The sequence below is a fragment of the Drosophila busckii genome, chromosome X (assembly GCF_011750605.1).
Source record: "Drosophila busckii strain San Diego stock center, stock number 13000-0081.31 chromosome X, ASM1175060v1, whole genome shotgun sequence".
NCBI classification, from domain to species: domain Eukaryota; kingdom Metazoa; phylum Arthropoda; class Insecta; order Diptera; family Drosophilidae; genus Drosophila; species Drosophila busckii.
The window spans coordinates 19,219,931-19,245,796 of NC_046608.1; the positions used below are offsets into that span (position 1 = coordinate 19,219,931).

General features: G+C 35.9%; 3 protein-coding genes across 10 annotated transcripts; 2 read left to right on the forward strand and 1 right to left on the reverse strand.

The window, feature by feature from the left end:
- The first annotated feature begins 865 nt into the window (after nt 1–865).
- Nucleotides 866–11,094, forward strand: LOC108606872 (double-stranded RNA-specific editase Adar). 6 transcript variants are annotated; one of them, XM_017997390.2, is made up of 11 exons: nt 866–1,134; nt 3,590–3,683; nt 3,760–3,914; nt 3,982–4,279; nt 4,632–4,814; nt 4,898–5,178; nt 5,234–5,384; nt 6,248–6,413; nt 7,362–7,461; nt 8,141–8,620; nt 8,683–11,094. In XM_017997390.2, exons 2-11 carry the CDS (start codon nt 3,623–3,625, stop codon nt 8,782–8,784), a joined length of 1,977 nt encoding a protein of 658 aa, XP_017852879.1. In that variant the 5' UTR covers nt 866–1,134; nt 3,590–3,622; the 3' UTR covers nt 8,785–11,094. The 6 variants fall into 6 exon arrangements, with proteins under 6 accessions (XP_017852879.1, XP_017852884.1, XP_017852877.1 ...); XM_017997388.2 differs by lacking the exon at nt 866–1,134 and adding an exon at nt 3,325–3,344; XM_017997389.1 differs by lacking the exon at nt 866–1,134 and adding an exon at nt 3,325–3,344 and having other exon boundaries at nt 3,763–3,914.
- Nucleotides 11,095–13,945: 2,851 nt separating this feature from the next.
- On the reverse strand, nt 13,946–19,066 carry LOC108605555 (proton channel OtopLc). Of its 3 annotated transcripts, XM_017995315.1 has the most exons (6): nt 18,396–18,548; nt 17,274–17,687; nt 17,004–17,156; nt 16,330–16,547; nt 14,934–15,902; nt 13,946–14,581 (listed from the first exon to the last, which is right to left on the reverse strand). In XM_017995315.1, the coding sequence occupies exons 1-6, from the start codon at nt 18,503–18,505 to the stop codon at nt 14,064–14,066; spliced, it is 2,382 nt and encodes a 793-aa protein (XP_017850804.1). In that variant the 5' UTR covers nt 18,506–18,548; the 3' UTR covers nt 13,946–14,063. The 3 variants fall into 3 exon arrangements, with proteins under 3 accessions (XP_017850804.1, XP_017850806.1, XP_017850805.1); XM_017995317.1 differs by lacking the exons at nt 17,274–17,687; nt 18,396–18,548 and adding an exon at nt 18,951–19,066; XM_017995316.1 differs by lacking the exon at nt 17,274–17,687 and having other exon boundaries at nt 18,396–18,545.
- Nucleotides 19,067–20,082: 1,016 nt separating this feature from the next.
- Nucleotides 20,083–20,824, forward strand: LOC108606159. Its single transcript, XM_017996011.2, has 2 exons — nt 20,083–20,173; nt 20,228–20,824. Exons 1-2 carry the CDS (start codon nt 20,160–20,162, stop codon nt 20,664–20,666), a joined length of 453 nt encoding a protein of 150 aa, XP_017851500.1. The 5' UTR covers nt 20,083–20,159; the 3' UTR covers nt 20,667–20,824.
- Nucleotides 20,825–25,866: the final 5,042 nt, after the last annotated feature.

Consider the following 25,866-nt stretch of genomic DNA (forward strand, 5'->3'; position numbering starts at 1 on the left):
TTTACGAATATTACATGCATAATCAAAAATATGTAGAAAAGCACAAGATTCAATATAAAATAATACTCACATACACACAAAGCTTGATATAGTTTCGAAACTTATGAAGTTATACTCAACGCTTGTTTGTAACTCTTTTCAACGAAAAAATAGCTGCCAGAGTTTTTGCCTAATATATACAACGTACTTATATTATCTCTCTATAATATATATATATCAAGCTATGTGTATATGCAAAAACTAGTCTGCCGAATGTTGAGTCTTAGGCGCGCCAGATATAGCCTTAACCCATGCACAAGTGCACAACATGTTCCAAATTAAAAACAAAAGAGAAAAAGCAATAAGCAAAATAGTTATGAATAACAAATGTACGAAAGAATCGCCTTACAAAAGGAAAAGCAATATATCATATGAATCCAGGTGAAAGCCATTACCTCAAACATAGCTTTAGATCCCAAATTTTGCGATCATTTGCCCAGTTTGACATGCAGTTCCAATATTTTCAGTGTTTTATTATTGTATTATTTTTTGTTCGATGTGCATTCAAGTAAATTATGTAGTTTATAGTTAGCATCATAAAGCTCTCATATGCGCAATTAAAACAAATAAATAAATACAAATACTTATAACTTACAATCAAAGCAATGCGTTTTAAAACGATGTAGAATTTTCTCAATTCAAAAATAAGTTTCTTGTTTATCACAAATTGTTTGTGGTTCAAAATCAAGCGCCGATTATTATTTACGTTTGCAGTGTTAACAGCACTGTTAACAGCGCCCTGCTCGATAGACTGTAAACGATAGCTCAGTCGGCATTCGCGATAAGTGCAGCGTCGCATTTACCTTTACCGTCGTTTTCGCTTTAGGGACTAACAAACAAATTTTTGATTTAATCAAGGCAGTCTTGCTTAAAATAGTTCCAATTCAAAAAGGTTGCCATTAATGAAGTTTAGCCGTCAAGGGTTTGGCCCAAGTGCTTGAGTTAAAGTGCGTGTGTGTGTGTGTGTTTTTGCTGTGCGTATACGTTTGCTGCCGATTTTGTTTGCGATTCAATTATTGGGTACAATGAGAAACAAAAACAGGAAGAGCGACACTGAAAATCAATAATTAAAGCTAGTTGAAGAGACGAAACAAGGTACGCAATGACGCCGACATATACATTTAACAACATATAATGTTGATAAACTGAAACAAATAGTAATAAACATTGGCTGCATTGAAAGTATGCAGCACACATACACATATAAGTGCATAGTTTTTTTTTTTAACTAATAGGTGGCGTGTGCCGACGTACATATGTATGTGTGTGTGTGTGTGTATGTGTATATTTTGCGGCATAGATACACACATACATGCACAGACATGTGCAAGCATGTTCTTTACATGAGTGAAAAGTAATGCACACAAGCCGCTTACATAAATAACTAATTTAAAAGGGATTCATGCATATAATATACAAAACTAATATAAAGCATAAGTACGTATGTATATGTATGTATACAAATGCGTGTGCCGTAAATTATGCGCATAGTTTATTGCACGTGCATAGAGATTAATATATGTGTGTGTGTGTGTGTGTGTGTGTATGCCGACACACAGGTTCATACTATATAAGCTACTTTGGATATTGATTTAGAAGGCCTGACTATGCTATGTCTGCTAGCACATAAATATCTACGTATTTATGCAAACAATGCGATTACAACACGATATCAGGCACACACTGAAAATACACACACACAAGCACACACACACAACAAACTACATAGTTGCTATATTTACTTACAACTCGTTCTAAATAAAATTATGTTAAGTTCTGATAAAGACAATACAATGTTTCGGTTATTTTACAGCCGGCTAAATCTTATTGTCTATGTGTGTGTGTTAGTGTGTGTATACAAATGTAAACTTTAAATGTTAACTAAGCGCAAAATGCAAATATGCAAATTTAAGCTTTGGCAGTAACTAGCACACATGTCAAACAAAAAATATTGCTTAATGGTAACTATACTACACATTTGTATTATGTAAGCTAGTCAGTGTTATTGATTTGTCTAATCGAGCATAGTAGCAGACTAAACTAACGACTAACGGTTATTCAAAAAATCTGCATTATTATTATGTCTTCTGCACACAAATCAAACTGCGAACTTTCTATATAGCGTCTGAATCTGTACGCCGCCTCTGCTCTGAGCAACTTGTAAACAGAATGTCAACATCAACTGATCTGACCGCTGTGATATGTTTAAAGTTGTGTATAATTAGCTACGAATCCATCTTCAAGTTGCAAGCGAAACGCCTGCATAGCAAACGTTTCGTTGCGGTAAAGTGACAAAGGCAAGTGCATAGAATAATTATGTGGCCAATGTCTCGAATCTCTTTTAGTCGTTATGCTTTTATTTGGGCAAGTCGTTGCGTCTTGCACTTGATGCAAAAGACAGGTGTTGGGCTGGCTATAGGCTATACTATAAACAAACCTAGGCATTAAATTTAGCATAAGCCCATGGGCCCTGCCCTGCCTAAGCCGCAAGATCTGCTGTCGCTCTCGGCGGGGCAGCTGACACTTTGGCGTACAGGTGCAGTGTAGCGTTTAATTCTACACAATAATATTGCCTTGAGACACAGCCCTAAAACTAAGGGCTACAGTCAAAAACACAAAAGCGAGCATATTAGTTTAGTTTGAGTTTAGGTGTTGCAAACGTTATGAATGCTACATGTAAATTATAGTTTTTAGTTAACAGATATGATCAATTCATTTCTAGTATTTAAGAAAATTAAAAATGTACGCTATAGGTCTATTTAATTACCATAAAACCATATCAAGACGTAGCCATCGGGAAAATAGAAAAAAAAAAACAGAAATCTCAAGAATAAATGATTTGGTGCTGCTGCTGCTGCTGCCAGAGAACTGGTCGGATCATGAATTCTTCATAAGTGTATACATTGTGTATATGTATAGGCATAGCTATATGCATATAAAAATATATATTTATAAAAGTTTGTTTGCTGCTTCGATGATAGTTTGTGGTAGTTCGCATCTTTTAATTGCTGTCAGTTTAGTTTTTGCACTCCGTGAGCTATCACGTGGCTTCATAAAAAACTAATTATTTATTGAAATTCTTTTTGTGTGTTGTGTGCTGTGTGTGTTTAATGGAAATGTATTCTGTTTGCTATAAAGCAAAACGTGTGTATATCAAATCACCGTACAATGGCGTCTATGCAGCGAAACGCTCGATGTTTTATCAACAACGTCCAGCACATTATGCGTACTCGGCGAATTCAGCGTATAAAACAACACGCATGAATCCTTGTATTTTAGTACCACTTGCTCCACATCATGGATTTGTAAGCATGCAATAAACTATAGCATTTAAATCGATAAGCAATTTGAATTGCTTTTAATTCAATCAGCAGCAGCAGCAGCAGCAGCAGCAGCAGCATGTAGTTGCGCAAATATTTAACACATATTCAATATATAGCATAGATTTATATTTTTGGGTGCGCGACGTGCAGCAGCGCAAATGCTCCATAGCACAATTTTATGGTCCAATGCTAATCTATCGAGCAATTCATTTGCATTCATTTTGCAGCCGAAGACGACGGAATTCTCAGGTATTAGGACCATGAACGGCTACAACCGCAAGACTCCACAAAAGCGTCGCTATGAGATGCCAAAATATGCCGGTAAGTGCCGCACGCAGAGTTTTCGCATTTAATTTAATTTATTTATATGCTTTTGATATTTTGATACGTTTTGCAGCAGTACCAATTAAGAAGGCGCGAACGAGCAAAGAGCGCGTACCACAGCCTAAAAATACAGTCGCAATGCTAAATGAGCTGCGGCATGGGCTAATATATAAATTAGAGTCACAGACTGGTCCGGTGCATGCGCCTTTATTTACAATATCTGTGGAGGTAAGCACATATACTAACTAACTATAGTGTGTTGGGTTTGCATTAACTAATGCGTTTTGTTGCTTAGGTTGATGGCCAAAAGTACATGGGGCAGGGACGCAGTAAAAAGGTTGCACGCATTGAGGCGGCGGCTACAGCCTTACGCAGCTTTATACAATTTAAGGACGGTGCAGTGCTCACACCACTGAAGACCACCAGCAATTTGGACTTTACCAGTGACGAGCATCTTGAAAATGGTATTGAAAACATAAGCAATGCTGAATTAGTCATGCTGATTAAGATGTTGATGTTGACTGAATATAAACCCAATCTTACCTCGCTTGAACAACCCACGTTGCGCCCACAAATCTTTTGCATGAGTCACAGCAAGTATTAGTGTTTTATAATTTGATTGTCTTTATTTTTTTTTATAATTTCTTATTAAGTTATAACAGACATTTATAATTTGTCATATGTAAGCTTAACTTATTGTCCAGGCAAGCAAATCCCAATTCATTTAAACTTAAAGTTTTTATTGTTTGTTGCGTATGAAAATGAAAGAGACAACAAAGTTTGCGTTTGCGTCTTAAACTGAGTTTTAATTTATTTGTTGTTGCTCTGTGTTTAATTTTTTATTGCACTACATAAATTAAGTTACGCTACTTATGCTGCTATACAATATTTATTATTTTATGCGTTAATTATATATAAATTGTGCAAACATTTCTAATTTCAAAGATGTCAACAAGAATGCGGTAACCGTCGATGGACAGAAGAAAGTGCCGGACAAAGGGCCAGTTATGTTGCTATATGAGCTCTTCAACGATGTTAACTTTGAGTGCATTAACATTGATGGCGCTCAAAACAATTGCCGCTTTAAAATGACAGTAACAATAAACGAGAAGAAATTCGATGGAACTGGTAAACGCGCAAAAGCAAATTGAAATTGAACACAAACAAATTGTATTAACAATTTAATAACAAATGTTGTGTGTTGCTTGCAGGTCCCTCAAAGAAATTAGCCAAAAATGCCGCAGCCAAAGCAGCGCTGGCATCATTGTGCAATATATCGTATAGTCCAATGATGGCGCCACAGAAGAACGCACCGCTGCCAATAGATGATAAGTCTTCGTCCATGGAGCTGCCACAGATACATGCGGACACCATTGGGCGACTGGTGCTGGAGAAGTTCATGGAGGTGATCAAGGGCCAGGAGGCGTACTCACGCCGCAAAGTGCTCGCCGGCATTGTAATGACAGAGAATATGAATTTTTGTGAAGCCAAAGTAAGTTGGCTCTCAACTCATACAGCAGACTGCGCTCTAATGTATTTTGTTGCAGGTTATTTCCGTTTCCACGGGCACCAAGTGCGTCAGCGGTGAGCACATGAGTGTGAACGGTGCGGTGCTGAATGATTCGCATGCGGAAATAGTCTCGAGGCGTTGCCTACTTAAGTATTTGTATTCGCAATTGGATCTCCAGTGTAATCAGGGTATGGTTGTACTTTAATACGCTCTAAGTATATTTAAGCTACTACTACTACTAATTATACTACAAGAATGTACAAAATCAAATCGCAACTAATATTTTGTTTTGTAGTTTTTTTTTTGTATTTCGTTTTTGTTTTGTGTATATAGCATGCATTTTGCTAGGCCACATTTAATATAAGTAAATAATCTTATGTAAATTATAATGAAATGTACTAATGCGTACGAATCGAGCAAGCAAGCAATACTAAATTATATAGCATAGACAACTATTGTATAAATATTTAATTGTAAGTTAACTAACTTAATACGTTTAACAGAAATATTTATATATTACTTATACGTCAAAATCAATATCACTACTCGCTTCAAACATTTCATATATAGTATGGAGAGGTTAATTATAATTTCTCTAACACCCCCCCTCACATTATAAACCATTGTGTTTAACGTTTTTAATCATTTTGTTATTATTCTAAGACGAGCTGTGGTTTTAACTCTCTCTCTCTCTTTCTCTCTATTTCTCTCTTTCTATATTGTATATTAGATTTTTTATTCAAATGAAATTCAATAGCAATCAAATCATACAAATTGGTTTAACCAGCACTCGCACAAAAGCAAATACTACATAATTGATTCAGAGTGCTTTTTGTTTAGTAAACATTATAAATTAATTTGATTTGTCGAAATGAAACCAACGCTACTTTTTAGAGCCGTTGTAATTTATGTAGAAAGCAAAAGCATATTCAATCTATGAATCCATAAGCAAACAAAAAACAAAAACAATCAAAAAAAACAACAACAAACAAAACCTAACTTTTATTTATATGTATTTGATTACTCTTATTTACTTTTTTCTGAATTATAGCAACAGCATATCAGTCGATTTTCGTGAGGAATACAGACGGGCAATACCCTTATAAACTAAAATCCGGGGTACATTTCCATTTGTATATAAATACAGCACCATGTGGGGATGCACGGATATTTAGTCCTCACGAAAACGACACTGGTGTTGATAAGCATCCCAATAGGTTGGTACAATATGTTATATAATTTATAAACTATCTAATACTAAAACGTAAACATAAACGAGAGCAACGTAAGAATAAAACGCTAATGCTCGGCCCCAGCCGATGTTTGAATACTCCTGCAGATTTTCTTTAGTTTATTTACAAAAAAAAAAAAAAACAACTTCCATATAAAAAATAAATCCATTTTGTGACAAAATTATTAAACTTCTGCAAGAATATATGCCAATTGTTAATAACAATAAGTCGAAGAGAACAACAAATTGTAAGCTTTAAGTTTATATTGACATAAAGCGCCATTGCCCCTATCAATTGACATTGTCGCAGAAAGATTTTAGATATTGATAAGGACAACAAGCTATGTCAATATACAAAAAATACATTTCTAGTATGTATGCTAATTCGCTTAAACTAATATAATATTGGCCTGCAGCATAAGCGCTGCTAACTAGTTAAGTTAGCATAAATTTAAGTTCACTTTTAGTGGGTAGGGGTATAAAATAAGTAATTTGAGTTAGCTTAAATTTATGTATGTTAAAGTCTAACATATAATTTATTTATATATAAAGACGTGAACTGAAAAAAAAAACTGCAAAGGCAAATAGTGTTTAGCTGCTGTAAGTTATGTATTATTTATAATTATATTTACCATTCTGTCATTTCTCGGCTTGCCAAAATTACATGCAATTAACTGCTTTTGGATTTCTCACTCAAACTCAAATGTCTCAAAATGTCTCAAATACCCAAAAAAAATAATTTGTCGGGCGCTCTATCGTCGCAATTTACATACATACAATAAAATCTCCTTCTCTACTGGGCACAACACCACAACCACCACTACAACAACAACAACTACACCACCACCACCATAATAATCACCACAACTACTACTACTACTACTACTACTACTTGAAAACTACTACTACTACTACTACTACTACTAATGAACAGAAAAGCACGCGGGCAATTGCGTACGAAGATCGAATCAGGCGAGGGCACCATTCCAGTCAAAAGCAGCGACGGCATACAAACCTGGGATGGAGTACTGCAGGTTAGTATGTACAGTATGTACACTAGTGGGCATAAATATTTGACGAAACTAAAGTTGATATTGACATATTGGTATCAATGAAAAGGTCTTCAAAATCCCTTTTGAATGATACAAAATTTGTCTTAACCCATTAAGTAAGTACCCATTAAAAAATTGTATATTTTGTAAAATACAGGTTTTTGAAATTTTTTTCTAGATATTTAAAAAATATTGGTATGCAAAAAGTTGCTCCTATCTATATTAATAGTGACTACAAAAAAGTTTTTTCAAAAATTTGATTGCTTATATTTTTTATGATTTTCTGAAATATATTATTTTGTATGAGAAGTGACTAATAATTTTCAAAAAATCATAAAAAATATAAGCAAAACGATTTTTGAAACTTTTTTTTGCAGCTACTATTAATATTCAATGCAGCAACTTTTTGCATCCTAATATTTATTCTCAATAATCTAGAAAAACAGTTTCAAAAACCAGTATTTTTTTAAATTCAAATTTTTCAATGTGTATACAATATGTATATCATTAAAAAGGGATTTTAAAGACATTTCCATTGATGCCAATATGTCGAACTATGAGTAGATTTAATTTTGAAGTATGACAAAATATATATGCCGACCAGTGTATAGCTAGTGTGTAACTAAGCAGTTACTTAACTTTTTGCTTGCTTTGCTTGCAGGGCCAGCGACTGCTTACCATGAGCTGTTCGGATAAAATAGCGCGCTGGAACATTGTGGGCATACAGGGCTCGCTGCTGTCTTCCATTATAGAGCCTGTGTATTTGCACTCCATTGTGCTGGGCAGTCTGCTGCATCCGGAGCACATGTATCGAGCTGTGTGCGGACGCATTGAGAAGGCAATACAGGGACTGCCGCCGCCGTATCATTTGAATAAGCCGCGACTGGCGCTGGTCACTTCAGCCGAGCCGCGCAATCAAGCCAAAGCACCAAATTTCGGCATTAACTGGACCATTGGTGACACCGAACTGGAGGTGGTCAATTCGCTAACGGGACGCACCATAGGCGGACAGGTGTCGCGCATAACGAAACAAGCGTTCTTTGAGAAATATGGTTTTCTAATGAAAAACTTGCCCTGCCTAACGAATCGCTGTGTGTCCAAGGATTATGGCGAAACAAAGGCAGAGGTCAAGGACTATCAGGTAAGCGCATTACACTTGAATTTGGCCTTTTTAATACGTCCATGTTTTCTCGATTTTTGTAGACCGCTAAGTCAGAGCTGTTCTCAGCATTCAAACGTGAAGATCTTGGCAGTTGGCTTAAGAAACCGATTGAACAAGATCAATTCGGACTTGTGCTTGAATGACTACATTCAAAGCTTGAAACGTCAGCCAGACACATGTATACACACATACATGTTTAAAATTTAAATAAACAAAACAAAACAAAACAAACAACAAAAAGACAGCAGCAACGGCAAGCAATTAATACATTTAGAAGTTATAGCTTTAAACTTTAATAACATAAACCTAACAACAAAATGATAAACTGGCAAAGTAGACTGCAATTTATGTTCGGCACAATCAAATTATAAAACCCATATAATAATTATAAAACTGAGCATCGGAACAACAACGACAACAGCGAGATAAACAACAACAACAACAAACAAACAAACAAACATTGGCTTAATCGTAGATAATGTAACAATTATGAGATTTTTTCAGTAGCAACTATTTTTAAACAAAACGAACAACGGCTAGAGTGTAGTTTATATGCTGGAACTAAGTATTATACAGTTTTGTTTTTTAACTTATTTCTCAAATATTGCATGCAGTTTGGGCCTGGCTAATGGAACACTAACTTTTCGCAATATTTATATATGCTCTAGTCAAAGTCAAAGTCTTGTATATGAACTTGTCAATTAGCAGCGATTGACTTGCACTCACACACACACACAGATACTTCCAAGTGTCTACCTCCAGTTTCCAATAAACAAATTAGCTATATTTAATCAAATTAAATAAGCTTCGAAAGCGCAACTTCATTAGCCACGCCCACACTTTAATGCTAATAATTTACTATTCTTGTCATTAGGCGCAAGCGAGCGCTGTATTAAATATTTTTAATACAATAATGCGTTGCTACTATAAGCAAACATTTTTGATTATTTACAACCCCAAACAACTACAAAAAAGTATAAGCAATTAGTACTTTGCTATAGCTCTTGGATCCAGGTTGAACAAAAAACGTAATAGTTCTCATTTTAAACAATTAATATTACTATCTGATAGTAGCATAGGATGCGCAACATCTTTTTGCATAGTGATTTACTAAAGTTACTAATTATCAACTTTTTCACTACCCGAAATTTCCAAAAAAAAAAAAAAACAAAAACACAAAAAAAACTGAAATTAGTTTTTCTTTTATTCCCACAGTTATATGAAACGGTGTGTGTGTAATAAATTATAAAAAAACGATGTACAAGTATTTTAAATAATTTTTATATTCATTCATGCCATGCGCCGTCAATCGAACAAACATTATTTATGCTTATTATTTATAATTATAATTTGTTTGCCAATTCACCTCATGGGCTCAACGTTTGACAGTTGGCCTTATACATAAAAACATGCATAATTATTAAGTTTTTAATGTTTAATTAGACGTATTATTTATATTTATTTCAATTGTTTTCATTTGTTTTCATTTTAAGTTACGCAGTTTGAATAAAATACCAACAAGACATAAGTTATACAATTTTAATTTAAATGCTGTTCCATTGCCAATGGTGGAGCCCCCGAATTAACGAACAAATTAAATACAAAACGGACATGTGCCTTTTTATACTAAAAAAAAAAAAAAGAAATGAAAGTAAAAACACTTTAAAGAATGTTCCCAACAGTTTATAATTTTTAACTTCGCGCGTCTGTGTATGTGTGTGTATAATACATATGCGTATGTATAAGATTAATTAAATTTCAGGTATATATGTTATATGCAAGTGCTAGGCTTAAATACGGGGAAAGTTCAAGCGCGCGCGCGCGTGTGTGTGTGCTTACTGTACAGTAGTAAGCACTTAGCGCAGACCAGGCCCATATTTAATTTGTTTAAAGCATGCGCATAACCTTAAAATAGTAACAATAAGACATAAAAGTGCTTCTGCCGCCCTGTCTTCATCAACAAGTAACAGTAATAGTAAATAAATTAATTAACATTAAGTATATGCTCTCTAGCATACTTTTTTACATAGTAATTAATTAAAAGAAATCTTCCAGTTTGAATTTACTACAAGCATTACAAATATGTAGTACATTTTTCTCTCTTACACACACACACACACACACACACACACAAAATTGTTCACATGTATTTAATTTTTTCAACAACAAATTGTAACCAGTAGCTGCTTCTTTCTTAAACAAAACTTTCGAATTATATAGTACACGACTAAACGAACTATATGTAAAACAATTGATTGATACCTAAATATTTGCGTACATACATACACATACTAGTACACTTGTAAATGAATTGATATCGTTTTGAATTACTAATTAATTAGTTTAGCATGGAAGCCCTCAATACAAACTTTGTCTTTGCTATTAATATTTACTACTAAATTAAGTCATACAATTAGTTTTATGCGTTTTTCCAAACAGTAGTTTTTTTTTATTCAGTTGCCTATACTAGTCCAAAAAAAATTCCAAAAAAAAAACATATAATATAATAAACATATTTAGCAGGCTAGGCGTTAAATTAAAACATAGATTTTGCATACAAAAAATATAAACATACATACATACATACATATAAAACTAAATTTGACCTTAAATAAAATACTGTGATACTAAATTTTCTAGTACTTCCAGCAAAGCTGCATTTTATCCATTCTAAAATATTTTAAGTTAACAAAACAAAATAAAAAACGAAACGAGTAAAAGCATAACAATTAAATTAAATATAAAAGCAAGCAAAGTATATACAATAAAATTAAAAGTTACCAAGGCAACAAACAAATTCTATATAAAAGAGTTGTACTGTATTGGTCTTAATTCGTTTATAAAATCGAAACTCATGGATTAGTAGACTTATAGATATATAAAGTACATACTACGCGTTCTTATATATATAATCTTGGGTTTGGCCTAGCATTAAACATAAGCAATTGGCTAGTAAACAACACAAATAACAAATTTAAATAAATAGATTTTCTTATTTTGTCATAAATAGTGCTGCGTCTATTTTTGAAATGGATGCAATAGAGACATGAGAGTTTATACAAGTGTATGCATGTGTTAGTCGACAGTTAATAATCATTATCATCAGCATCAGCATCAGCATCATCATCATAACTAGGCATGTCCGTCTGTCCGTCCTTTGAACCAATAATAGACACACAAGTCCTACGAGCAGTAAGGAAAAAAGGAAAAGGCGTGTGCGTATTCGCATTAAGATTAAACATTTTTATATAAACAATTTAGTACAGAATTATTTAAGCTTTTAAACGTAGCTGGGTTTGCTTTAGTTTAACACGCTCTCACCATTAGCTGCATGTTTTCTTTTCTAGAACTTTAATTGACTTAATACTACTATGAAAAAAAACATAATTTTTATTGGATTGGAACATTATAAACAGTACGAGAGGCAGTAACAACAACAACAACAACAGTGCGTATGTGTGTATGTATGTTAGAGTGGTGGGGTTGGTGTTGAAAGGGGGTATGGGGTACGAATTTAGTGGATCCAATGACTGTTTCTTCATTTCTGTTTTAAAACTTTTCTCAATATTTTTGGGTAGACTTCAATAACAACAAAAATTCTTCACAAATAAATTTCTTGAGTTATGGCGCCATATTAGCCATAAACGTAGCTTATACAAATAAATTAAATGGAACCAACACTAATATGTTTGGCGATTCCAAAAGAAACCCATATATAGTATTTTAAGAAATATAACAAAGATTATATTCATTAATTTTATACAAAAAAGTGCTTTTACTTTGAGCAAATCCACAAAAAGAATTGTACTACAACCAATATATATATATATATATATCTATATATATATATATACCAATAATATTTTACATAAATAGTGTTAACGGCAATATGCAATAAACATCCTTGCAAACTATTTATTACAACAACAGTAACAATTGTTATTAAGATATGGTAAATGCCAATCTTCAACCGAAATAATTTAGACTTAGTACTTAAACATATAGACACATATATTATATACTATATATATATATATAATATAGTAATTAGAATATGCATATATATTATTAGACACACACACACACACATATATAAAATAAGTATGTACGTATTTGGCTAGAAGATCTTATTGAAATTGAAATCATTTGAAAATATTACTAGATATCCCGAGTAAATTTTACGAATTTCGTTTAAAATGTTGTACTGTAGATTTTAAGTAGCTGATACAGACAATTATGTATCGTATGTAACGTTTAGGAATTCCCCCAATGACATTGTTGAAAATTACGTAAATCTTGTATAAAACTTATAGTATAACTAGTATATCTGAATATTCTGAACAAATTATTCTTGCTATAACCAAAGCTAATCTCAATTACAATTGATTACAAAAAAAAAAACAACCTTGGAACATTAAATTATACTAAGTGATACACACACACAGACAGACACACACACACACATACATAACTAACACAATATATTACTTAAACTGTTTGCCATACAAATATAACTTCATATTGACTTAATAAACTATAGTTACAAGCATTAAGTAGTTTTCTTAGACTCTTTCATCTATTGCTACTAACTACTGCTGAACGAAAAACATGTTCGAAATACAAGAACTATGATTTTAAACATATATATATAAATCTTTTTTTTTGAATCCCAGACTTCATAATATTTGTGTTTCCAAAAAATCAAACTTCAGTGAATAAAAATGCCTTCCACACTCCATTTTAAAATACAAAAAAAAAAAAAAAAAATAAAGATTTGCTCAATCCAGAGACTATATATGTACTTTTGGGTAAACGTTGCTACCGAGAAGACTTTATGCGAGCAACTTACGTGAATAAAGTTGATTTAGTTGATATACGCAAATTCGACGATTAAATATACTACTTACCTACCAAAAGAAAAAATGATAAACACTTCAATGCAGACAAAAAATTATATATAGAGATGGTACATACAATACATACAATAATAATATACGAAATTAAATTGTTATGAAATATTTTAAAATTTAATTTAGTAGCTTGCAAAAATATTTATACCATTGTCAACGAAAATGCAAGTAATTATAATCTAATTAAATGTACACTGAATAAAATCAAATGCTTTGAAATCGAGTAAACAAATTGCCATAGTATTTGTACTATATAATTATATTTTTATATGCGTTGTATTTCGATGAAATGAAATGAGTTTATGGCAATATCTTGGTGTTGGCTTTAAAATTTCAATCAAACACATTCTAAATTAAGTAATAACACATTTTTATTTATTATTTTATAGTTTGTTTTACACTTGATATATATGGCTTGGATTTAATAAATACAAAGGAAAAAAAAATGGAGCTAAACTAAATATGGTGAGTGCCCATAGTTTAACTATGGTACCCCCAACTATGTTTTGGTTTTAATGTACCTTGGCCTTGTATGAAATTTTCCACACCTCGAATAGGCAAATGGTTGAGTGAAAGCGATAGAATATAGCCAAGGGCATGGACACATGAGTTATAATCGTCCAGCCCCAGACACCGAAAAACTCCAAATGACTCTCCCGGAACACAGCGCGTCCCTTGATAAGCGTATTGATAAACCATAGCGCTATGTTGGCCACCAAGAGAAAAGTGATTATCTCACGTCCTGGCTTGCGACGCGCCTGCTTGGCGCCCTTGCAACGTCGATGACTTGCATGTAGGATAAACATTGTCTGCAGTGAGGTCTGCGCCACGCTAAACACTTCGGCTATAATGCCCTCCACCCGATCGGGCACCGTATCCCATTTGGCAAAATAGCTGCCCAGTATGCTAAACATTCCATACAAATAGACTCCCGTCTGGGCGACGACCAACAAGAGATTGTCCAAGTCCATGGAATGATGCTCATCGCTTGTGTCCTTGATGTACCTTAGATCCCGCATAAGTATCATTCCTGTGAAGCAAGAATTGGGTATGTTCATATATAGGTACTATAGCTTACATAAGACTAAAGAAACAGTAAGATGCGTAACCTCCATTTCAACTTCGACTATGTCGTTTTTACTCGTTTGTCATTTTGAAAGTTTTAAGCATGAAGAAAGAAGATTGGAATAGATAAAAGTACCCAAGCTATTTAGGGAACCAGTAAAGATTTAACTCTAAGCTTGACTAAAAGGAATTTCCAAGCCGACAGACAGCATAGAAAAAAATACCAAGCCAATGTTGGGGGACCGGATTCGCCTGTATGTCCTTTGTGTGGACATTATGCATATCATTGTTTCTTAAGTCTTTAGTACCAGACGTACCTGTTATTATCGCTGAGGCACATAGGAAGTACATGAATGTTTCCCACAGAGTAACCTCCTGCGTGGCTCGCAGCTCGTAGCCCTCTTGGGTGTAGAGCACAAAGTACATGATCATCGATATGATGGTCATCACCATTACAAGTATGCCCAGGAAGAGACCCTTGTGCGATTGCGAGCAGTCGACAGAGAAATGATGCGCTGGCTTGTGAGCTATGGGCTTGATCGAACTCTTGCGCGCCTTGTCGATGTCTGGAATGGACTTGACTGTTTTCCACATCTCATAGAGTATGACCGCGCAGATCAGCGAGTACTCAATGGTGCAAGGAAACAGAAATGGTGATAGATGTTGCACCAGGGAGCCCATGATTGTGGTGCGCGAGCAGCCGCTGAATGTTGGAGTTGTGGGCGTGGCCATAGCAGTGGCATTGTTGCCAGCTGCTGTGGCATTTAGCAGCAGCTTGAGCACATCCGCTTGCAGCGTATGCGTGCTCAGATGATGCTCTGTGCCGTAGACTCGCAGAGATTCGTTAATGGCCACCCAGTCGGGGCCACCATGCAGTCCACCATGCAGCACGGGATCGTCCAGAGCATTGCCGTCATGATGGCCAATGTGAAAGATTTCGTGCTTCGTCTCCTCCACCAGCACATACAGCCATTCGCATAGATTGGTGGCCACCATATGCATAAGTCCGAAGCGTGAGGTCACCTTATGACGCGCCATGTCCATATATGTGGTATTGAGAAATATAAATTGGATTTGAGCTATGCAGAGCACCATGCGGCAAATGGGTGTGATGGCCACGAAAATGTCGCGACAGCCCTGATGACCATTCAACTCGAAGAACTGACCAAACTCCAGGCCCGAGTACACCATGGTACCCATGGCAAAGCTTATGGCGCCCACACGTAAGTAGAAGCTTCCAAAGTGTGTCACCTTATGCTTCAGATGAATGTTGCTATTCTGCTCATCTAGGCGGAATAGATTGCAAGTATAAGATTGAAATTTACTATGCCTATTCCTTATAAGTGGAGTTGGGTTCAGCAAGAAAGTCTTCTACTTATTTTTAAGCATAAACTAATTTAAACTTTTAGCTGCTCAGCTTAGGAATTTAGAAACTAATTAGCTGAAAATTATTACATAATTATTTGATAATTAAGCTGGCACAAATACTTATCGCAAAGATAATGCTAACTTAGACATAAAGATTTTCATAGTTATGAATTCTGATTTAGTAAAGTAAAAATGATATCTCCTAAGCCTAGCTTAATCTGTAGAAGACCTACTAAACTTGAACACTGAATTCGTTTATTTCATATTCTTTTTTTTTTTAAGAAGAATACACCCAACTCCACCTCGAAGTCATAAATTTTAAGAGAGTTATCATTCAATACATACGAAAGTCCTTGAGGGCATTGAAGAGCGTTCGATTGCGAAATGCGCTTATGTAGAGAAATATGACAAAGAGTATGCTGCCAGCATATAAATAGACATAGAAGCCCTGATATACATATGTGGGTATTTTATTGGAAATCACTTCCGTGATGGGCAGACAAACGCCCATCAGCACCAAGACCTTGCAATAAATGGCGGACAAGGCTGCGCTGATGGCATCGCTATAAGAATAGAATAAAATTCAATTGTAGCTGCAAGGCAAGTTAAATGTTAATATTGTCATGAGCGTAGTTAAGGGGCTCGATAAAATAATTTACATAACAAAGTAGCTATTTACGTAAATGAGCTGCTTTCAAAATGAATACAAGAGATAGCTGAGATTATGGGCTATGATATTTGTTGTATTTTATTTAGATATGACATAACATAATTCAAAATGCTTCAAGATGTAAGTATAGTTAATATATTTATTGAAAGTGCATGCCATAGTTAAAAGTTGTAAAAAATATTAAATGAAAATGACGTCGTTTGATTTATTTAAAGTTTGACGTAATGTTCATTGGAAAGTTGAAAGTTGAGTATAATTTTAATGCATTTGAATTTAATGTATTTTAATATATGCCAATGAACCCCTCCTTACTCGCTGACTACGCCCATGTAAAGTTTAGTTTACTTACTTGCCAGCACGTCTGTTCTTCTGCTTCTGCTGCTTGGCCTGAAAGCTTTTTGCACCACTTTCGTAAAAAGCGGTGGAGCCATTGCGTGCGCTAGCGGTGCCGCTTTGAAAATTTATGGTCGCCGTGCTGCCCGTCACCGTTTCTGGCAAATTTCTGCGGAAAACCAAAAACAACAAATTGTAGAATCATAAATATATATAGATGTGTCTAAGGTATTTATATAATTTTATATTTGCAGCTTTGATTGTCTGCAATGCTTTGGTTGTGTACCCCGGTTTCTTGGAACTCATATGATTGGCATCCTTGCGCCCGAACAGCGGCCGTCGCTCGGTGAGTATTTCCTGCAGTAGTATAGAGGGTCGTCGGGATATTTGTATGGTGGTGGCCGAGTCATTGCGATGAAACCCGATGCTGGGCACGGCGAGCAGCGCTTGACGTGGATTGCTGGTGTTGCTGCTGTGCTCGACCAGCTCGAGGTTGGTTTGCGATTTGGCCAGCGGTGAAATGGGATGCGTCATTACGGGTATTCTATGGTGACCACACTGATCACACGATGTGCGCGCGTAACGAAACTTGGGACTGGGGCTGGCGGGCGTTGAGTTGGCTAAGCGTGAAAACGATATAGACTTTTTTGTTGGCCTAAGTGCTATATACTCGCAGCTACCCGTCGATGAGGCTGGCTGGCTAATTGTGGATGAAGAAATTGCAGCTCAGTAGTCGCACACACACACACACACAGACACAGAGCCAATTACAGTTGCATGCCCCAAACTCAAACACAAACACAAACACTACCAATCCAAGCCGTGCAGCTATGCAGACTAACTGTTGTGTGGTCAATTATGGCACCACACACATCAAACCACACACACACACACACACACACACACGCACAGTGGTTGTGTGTATGTGTGTTTGTTGATAAATTTTCAAAGATGGATAGCTTACGCCTGCAGGCAACTGCTATATGCTGATGGGTTTTTGATTGATTTTGTCGCCAACTACATTTGAAGTCAAAGTTGGCAATTGAAACACGTTTCAGCTGCTGGCCAAGTAATTAACCAATACTGCAAGCCAGTTGCTTGATAACATGGCGCATTCAGTATCAATCAAATGACCGACCCGCTTTGTTTATCTATTTTTCTATTTTGCTCAAACATAAGTACAAGTGCTTAATGCCCAAAGTGTGACAAAGCGCAACTGTTTGGATTTGATATGGCAACATATCTATCTAACTATCTAACACTTGCTAGACGTCGCTAGCGCACGGCTATGTGCTAATTTTAGAGCGATATTGTCATTAACGCGCAACAGCTAAGTACAAAAGTAAAGTCGGCTAACTTGAGTTCTATATATGCAACTGTAACTGATGCTTATAGCTAAAGTGCGTACTGCTTAGCGCGTTGTTCGTCCACATCCGAATAATGCACGCGTTGCTTTAGCTTCAGCAATGTTATGGGCTGTCCATAGTACGCGTGTTTACTTAGATTATCCAGCGACATTTTTAAAATTTTGATAGCAACGCCCCGGCGAGTTGTTGATCGGTCGTTGTTAGCTTGGCAACTGAGCTGAAGTTCGCTCTCAGCTGTTAATTATTAGCTTTGCTCTAGTTTAGCTTATCGATTAACAGCATATCGAGTCGAGTCTTATACACAGTCTTATAGCGTCTTCTACTGTCGTTGAAGTGCATATTTCCATTGCTTGTGATCTCAAGCGTTTATATTGCAATTGCAGACAATTTTAGCATGTAAGTAGTTCAATTTATTTTGCAAAAACATTTTTATGCTACTATTTGTATTTTATACACTTGTATTTTATATTATATTAGCGCATTTTTCAAAGCATTAGATTAGTTTTCTTCTAAGCTGCACAACGCTGCGTATTATTATTTTATTTATTTACAACTTTATAGCCTTGATTTTAGAATTTCTGCTATTTGTGGCTTACCTAAAAGTTACAGCTGGCATTCGTTGATAGGCAACTTGTCGTTTCACTTGCAGCATTAATCCAATGAAATAATCTGCTGTAAACTTTGATTGCTTTGAAAAAATATTTAACTGTAATTGCTAACGCTGGCGAAATGAAACTAAAACGTTGCTTATCAATTGTGTTTTTTGGGCCCCCTCATAGTTGCTGTATGAGTAGTCTTTCAGTTTAATATTTTTAATCAAAGCAGCAAGTCAAATGTTTACCAAGTTAATGTTTAGGTCTTAGTTGGCATTTGCCATGACTATGATAAATGGCTCAAACAATTTTCAATGTAATGCGCTATTTTTATATACAAAACAACAACAATGCGCAGCATTATAATTTTTATTATATATATTGCATAAAAGTGACGTCACTAGGCGCTGCAATTTTGTTGACCCTCCCCACAATTAGTTATCAGTTTGATTATTATATTTGTTATAAACTGTTTAAAAGATAAAAAATAAAAATGTTGTGGCTGTCAATTGACTTTGGGGGCCAAGTTCAGTAGTTTGCTTGTTGTTTTTCCCACACAGTATGCAGGTTTCGTCGACAACGAACTTGGTTAAAAGTTAGTTACAGCCCGCTGCTGACGAAACCCGTGTTCAATGCGGATTAGATCGTTGACACTGCTAGATAAATTTATTTAAATAATAGTTTAAGTGGCACTGGCAAAATAAAAATGCAAGACCAGCTTATAAATTGCTGCTTTGAATTTGAGTTTAAACTAAGCTATATTAATTACTTACTTAAGCGTAAGCAGCAGCGCTTAAAATTGTTGTTGTGTTCAAGATATTTATATTTATTTACATATTTACTTTAGCTGCAGAGCGAAACAAAATTGTATAGAAAATATTAACAAGCGATGCAAAAAATACAAAACAATAATTGAATTCAAATGAAATGCATGCGTGTATTTATTACTTAGCATATTTACTAATACTCAAATTCTTTTGTAGTTGAATAAGTTTGAGTTATTTTGTATGGGAGGCAAATCATTGGAATTTACTTAGAGCAGGAAAGCTTAAAATTGAATTAGGCAGATAATAAAAACAAAGGCAGCTCAACATTTTTTTGAGTTAACAACAAATAATAAATGCTACATATTATTGTTTAATCTAGTAAACGTTTGCATATATTTTCAATGACTGTTTGTTTGTTAAAACTTTTGCCAACCTCTGCCAAGCTATGTGGCTAAATCCGTAAGTGGAAGCGACTGCCAGCGAACTTAATCAACATTTTCTTTTGCTACGCAGCTATTGTCGCGTTTTTATTGGCGCTGCAAATCAAACAGCATTAGTGCCAATCGATGCTAATGCGAGAGCTTTAGCCACGCCAAACTATAAAACTAAGCAAAAGCAAACAAGTGCCTGCCAATTAAATGCTGCGAAATTCAACCAACCGCAGATTGCTAAACCTCTTAAGGGTCTTTTCAACTACCAGCAAGCGCACAGCTGTGCAACCAATACTAATGCAATTAATGAGTATTCATTATCAACTATAGATAATGCATGCAGCTGCCAGCTCTGCTCGTCCTTGGACCTTGGCGCAGTATTGCAAGCAAAGCGCTTCATTGCCGAAGCTGTCAGCTCAGCGCTTTTGACCAACCGACAGCTGAAGTTGCAACAAAGTTTTTATCTAATTGATCTAATGCATTGGCTCTTTGTCGTACTCTGCCTCAGTGGCATGATCTGAGTTCGGAAAATTCAAATTGTTAATCAAATCAAAGTGTGCAAAGCCTAAACTTGATTTGTTTGTTGCGCCTAATCAAATTGCAAAACTCGCAAGTTTCCAAAGTGCAGCTGTGCTAATTCAATAAATTTCTAATAAATCAATTAAAGTAAAAATATGCTGCACTAAGCGCAAAACAAAAAACAAAAAAAAAAAAAACACAGAAATCAAAGCAAAAGTTTGAACTTTGCCTTGCAGGCAGCGCAATCAAAGTTAGGCTAGGTGTGAGAGCAGTACAGTGGACACTCGTCAGCAGGAAAAATTATAAAAATAAATGCTTATATAATTATATATTGCAAAATAGCAAAGAGAATAGATTTCTAGCTTTTGAGCCAAACTATTTAACAATCAAGAACAATATTTTACGTTTTAAATTAAAAGATTTATAACACAATTTTTGTTATAAAAATCAGCAAATAGGTTAGATGTAAACGCAGTACAGTACACATTCGTTAGCAGCAACAAACGAATGAAATATATATATAATTATAAGCTGCAAATAAATTTATTTACTAGCTTTTGTAATAAACTAGTTTGAAATCAATATTTTTCGATTTAGATTAATATTTTATATAAAATTTGTATTAGCAAATAATCAATGCTATCATTTCATAGATAGAATAGATATTTAATAATAATATATTGGAATAAACTAATCAATATTTTTCTATTTAAATTAATATTTTATATAAAAAATTTATATACAAATTAAATAGCACAGCTCTTATTTTTAATTCTATAATTTTATAGATAGCATAGAAATATAATAGAATTCTAGCTTTTGAAATAAACTAAACAGTATTTTTCTATTTAAACTAAAAGACTATTCAATAAGAATTATATTACAATTTTTATATACAAAATAAGTTTTTGCTATTATTTCATAGATATAGATATAGAATAGATATAGAATAGAATTCTGGTTTTTCAACTAAACTTTTTAACAATCAAAAACAATATTTTACAATTTAAATCAAAAGGTTATGAAATATGCAAATGAAATAGGAATTATATATGAATTTTTATATAGAAAATTAGTAAATAGTTAAGTTAGGTGTAAGCACAGTACAGTAGACATTCGTTGGCAGCAACGAGCAAACAAAATTATGATATATATATTTATATATGCAAAGTTGCTAGCTTTTGATATAAGCTATCAATATTTCAGTATTTAAATTAAATGGCTATGAAATAAGAATTATTATTATATAATTATATACATTTTTATATTAAAATAAGCGCTATTTTCAATGCTATCATTTCATAAATAGAATAGAAATTGCATAGAATACTAGAATTGATATAAACTATTTATCAATAAAAATCAATGTTTTGCGATTTCGTAATTAAAAGCAAGTGAACAATATATGTAAAATAACAATTTTTATATAAGAATGAGCAATTTTTATAGTTTTTACTATGAACGCTTTAGTGTCATACATTTGCAATACAATTTTCACAGCAATGTAAAAAATACTGCGCTCTTGAATTTTAGCTGTGTTCAGTTTGCTGTTATCGAATGACTACTGTATGTACTTACACATGCCATGTGCGTTGGCTCGTAAAAGAGTTCGGGGTTGTGTTTTTTATATGGCATTTATATATTTCTATTATTGCAGAGATGCAAACACACCTTTTACATCTGAAAAGCGCCGACCAGAGCGGATGTAGGCAAATGCTTTTTGCTTTTGCAATCAACCAACCACCAGTTGAGCTTTAAACTAGGTGTGTATGTCCGTCCGAGCGAACGTCCGTCCGTACGTCCGTCCGTCTGTGCTTTACAAACTTACTCTTTCCGCTTAATATATTTTCATATCTGTCTGTCTGTCTGTCTGTTCGTTCGTTTGTCTGTGTGGCTCGCAGTTTTATCAGCAGTTTGAGACAATGCTAAAGTTTTTCAATATGGACATGTCCATCATATGCGCACTACACTTCCTTATAGTGAGACAGCAAGTGTGTTAGAGAGAGGAAGAGATACTTGGCTTAGTAGGATATGTGCAGATTATTATTATAGTTAAGGCTGTGCAACAAAAACAAAACTCAATGAATGGAAGTGCAGGAATTTATGCTAAAGCAATAGAGCGAAACACGCTCAGTCTGTCGCTCTGTCTGTCGCTCATTCTGTCTGTCAGACTGATTGGTTGGCTGGCCAAATGCGGTTTAATTGTGCAGCAAATGTTAAGTTTGTATGCAAAAAAAAAACAGCGTATGTGTTGTCTAGTGTAGTTTAGAGGTTCAATGATTGTGCAACAAAGCCTCGGCTCACTGACTTGCTGAGTGACTGACTAATTTCGGCTCGGTTTTTACCGCGCTTCAACGAGCGACAAATACATGGAAGAGCAAGAGCAGCGAGACACATGCAACAAGCCTAAAGCTGCCACATTAAGTGGCAAAGCGTTAACTAAAAATTTGTTTGGGCTTTATAAATTTTCTTTTAAGTTTATACCTTAAAATTTTGCTGGCACTTTATACATTTTACACTTTGCTGAAACACTTGCAAAAAAATTAAAAACAAAATTAAGCATTTTAAGCACTGCAGTCTCGTATGTGTCGCTCAGTCGCTTAAGCGATATTCAGTTTGATTATTTTTTTGTACTTTTTTATTGAGTCAAGCCCACTGTAGAGTGTTGTGTGTACTTGCGGCGCGAACGTCACGAATCGAATGAACTTAACGCAGATTTTCCATTTATAATGAAAACTCTTTGGCTGCTTTTCCAACCCCAAAAAAGCAACGAACGCGAAGCCGAACCGAAGCCGAAACGCTTGCAATAAAACGAAGCGAAGGGCTCGCTGCTGCTGCTGCCTGCGCTGCTCTCTGTTTAGCTGTGTGTGTGTGTGTGTGTGTGTGTGTGTGTGGGTGCAACTCGCTATTGCAACAAGGCGTGGGGCGTGTTGGGTTGGGTTGGGCGGGGGGCGGTTGGCGGCTTGCACCCTAGTGCGCCAATGGAATTTGCTATTGCTCAGCTTAACCCGTGTCACGAGCTAAGCTTTTCACACAGCGGGTGGCGGCTTGGGGGGTTGGCTCGTTCGTTAGTTCGACTCACTCACTCACCCACTCGCTTAGTGTCTTTTTTTTTTTTTTTTATGCTACTTTGGCTTTGGCCCGCAGCGCTGGGGCATGACAATAATCGTCGACTGCGCAGCCTGCGCAGCAGCAATGCTCTGCTCACCTTTTCAACTGTTGCTGGTGTAGCAGCAGCAGCAGCAGCAATTGTTGCTGTTGTTGCTGCTGTTGTTGCTGCTGTTGTCAGTGCCATTGACTGGACGCCAGCAAGGCAACGAAGAGTAACTTACGAAGCGTGAAAGTATGGAAATTCATCATTTTTCTTGCTTTACTTTTGTTGCTGCTGTTGTTGCTGTTTTTATATGGGAGGCTTGTCTCTGCTGCTTCAAACTGCTGCGCAGACGACATAAATCTCGGCTCACTGCTGTAGCTTTTCTTTATTGTGTACAAGTTCTTAGCGGTCGATACGGTTTAAGGCCTTAAAGTGCTTTTCGCCGCCTCAGTTTACATGCGGCTATGTTAGAAATGGGAATAACTTACGTTTATTATTAATTACACAACACTAAACAAAATATGCAAAATATTTAGCAGCACAACAGGTGTAACTTCTTCTTCTTTTTTATTTTTTGGCTTACATATGGCCAAGTTTTGAATTAAAAAACACACACAACGCTTTGTTTTGTTAAAAAACTAAAGCACTAAACTGTCTTGGCGTGCAGCAGTCAAGCGACTGAAGCTGCTGCGCTGCAGGGCTGCAGTTTAGGGATACGCAGACTCATTGCCGGGCATGAACAACGCGTTGATTGCGTTTCTAGGTACACACACAGACAGACGCACACACACACACACACACAAGCAGTTTTAGCTGCTATATACATGCATAATAAAGTTAGTGGGCGGGGGTGGGGGGTGTGGCGCACAGACAGCAGCAGCAGCAAAGTTGAAGCGACAGCAGCAGCAGCCGCAGCAGCAGCTTTAGTTTTTAGTTTGTGTTCAATAATAATTGCAGCAACAGTGCTTAAAGTAAATGTGTGCATGCTGCAAAACTTTGGCATACAGTACCTCAAAACTGTCGCTTTACAACAAGCATAACACACTTGTGTGTGTGTGTGTGTGTGTGTGTGTTTGTATTTGTGCTTGTATTTGTTAGTTGCTATGTCTAGCCTGTTGCGCCATACATACAGGAAATGTCACACACATAGCTATGCTTGTGTGTGTGTGTGTGTCCATTTCCGCTTGCAGCTATAGCAGCAGCCGCTGCCTGCGTCGCTGCTTGCTGCCTCCAGCTCACACAATTTTTAATTTCATTGCTTTATTAACAGTTCATGCGACTAAGCAAACAATTTACTTAAATCACTAAATTTTTGTGCATGCACATTCTTGTCTGCTGTTGCTCGCTCGGCTCGCTAAGATCGTCGCCATACGAAGTTTTGCGCTCTCTGCTGCGCTAAATTGAAGTTGTGACATTAAATGGGCGTGAAAATGCGCCCACACCCCCCCTAACAAACGCCGCCACTGCTATGTATGCATATTTTGCGTTTAAATCAAAATTTGATTTCGTTATTAATGGTTTCAACCAACAACAGCAACAACAACAACAACAACAACAACGCATTGCTTTTATGCATAGCAGCAGTTGTCTAAACCTTTTTTATTTTTTACCGGCGGCGCAGCCTGTTGCTGTTTCTTTGTGTGCGCCTTTCAATGGGCAACTGCGCAACTCACCAACCAGCCCCAAAGGCAGCAGCCCCAGCCACTAAGCTCTCAACTGTTGCTCACTCTTCAGCAACAGGTACTGGAGAGGCCAAGAGGCAGCCACCTGCAGCAGCAGTAGCAGCCGCAGCCGCAGCAGCAGCAACAACTATGTGCCGCATTTATGAAGCTGGGGGCAGCAGCAGTCATGCGCACCGTATAAAAAATATACCAACAAAATTCTAAGTGCAGTTTTAGGCGCAAGCTGCGCGTGTTTTGCTCTCCCACACACACAAGCACACACACACATATATAGCATTTCTCCTGCTGCTTGCTCTGCTGCTGTTGCAATTATGGCAAACCTCCACCTAAGAGGCTCAGAAAACGGAGAAACTTGCTACTCACTCACAGCTCAGCGCTCGAGGGGCGTTGGACCTAATGCGATTTGTAATCACACATGTTGCGCCA

What these genes read in the sequence shown, in the direction of transcription:
- LOC108606872 (XM_017997390.2), top strand. Translation starts at nt 3,623, where the DNA reads ATGAACGGCTACAACCGCAAGACTCCACAAAAGCGTCGCTATGAGATG. An exon ending in TATTTACAATATCTGTGGAG is followed by an intron (nt 3,915 to 3,981) that starts GTAAGCACATAT and finishes TTTGTTGCTTAG; the next exon opens with GTTGATGGCCAAAAGTACAT. An exon ending in GGATCTCCAGTGTAATCAGG is followed by an intron (nt 5,385 to 6,247) that starts GTATGGTTGTAC and finishes TCTGAATTATAG; the next exon opens with CAACAGCATATCAGTCGATT.
- LOC108605555 (XM_017995315.1), bottom strand. Translation starts at nt 18,505, where the DNA reads ATGTCGCTGGATAATCTAAGTAAACACGCGTACTATGGACAGCCCATA. An exon ending in CAATGCCCTCAAGGACTTTC is followed by an intron (nt 15,903 to 16,329) that starts GTATGTATTGAA and finishes TATTCCGCCTAG; the next exon opens with ATGAGCAGAATAGCAACATT. An exon ending in TGCCTCAGCGATAATAACAG is followed by an intron (nt 14,582 to 14,933) that starts GTACGTCTGGTA and finishes CTTGCTTCACAG; the next exon opens with GAATGATACTTATGCGGGAT.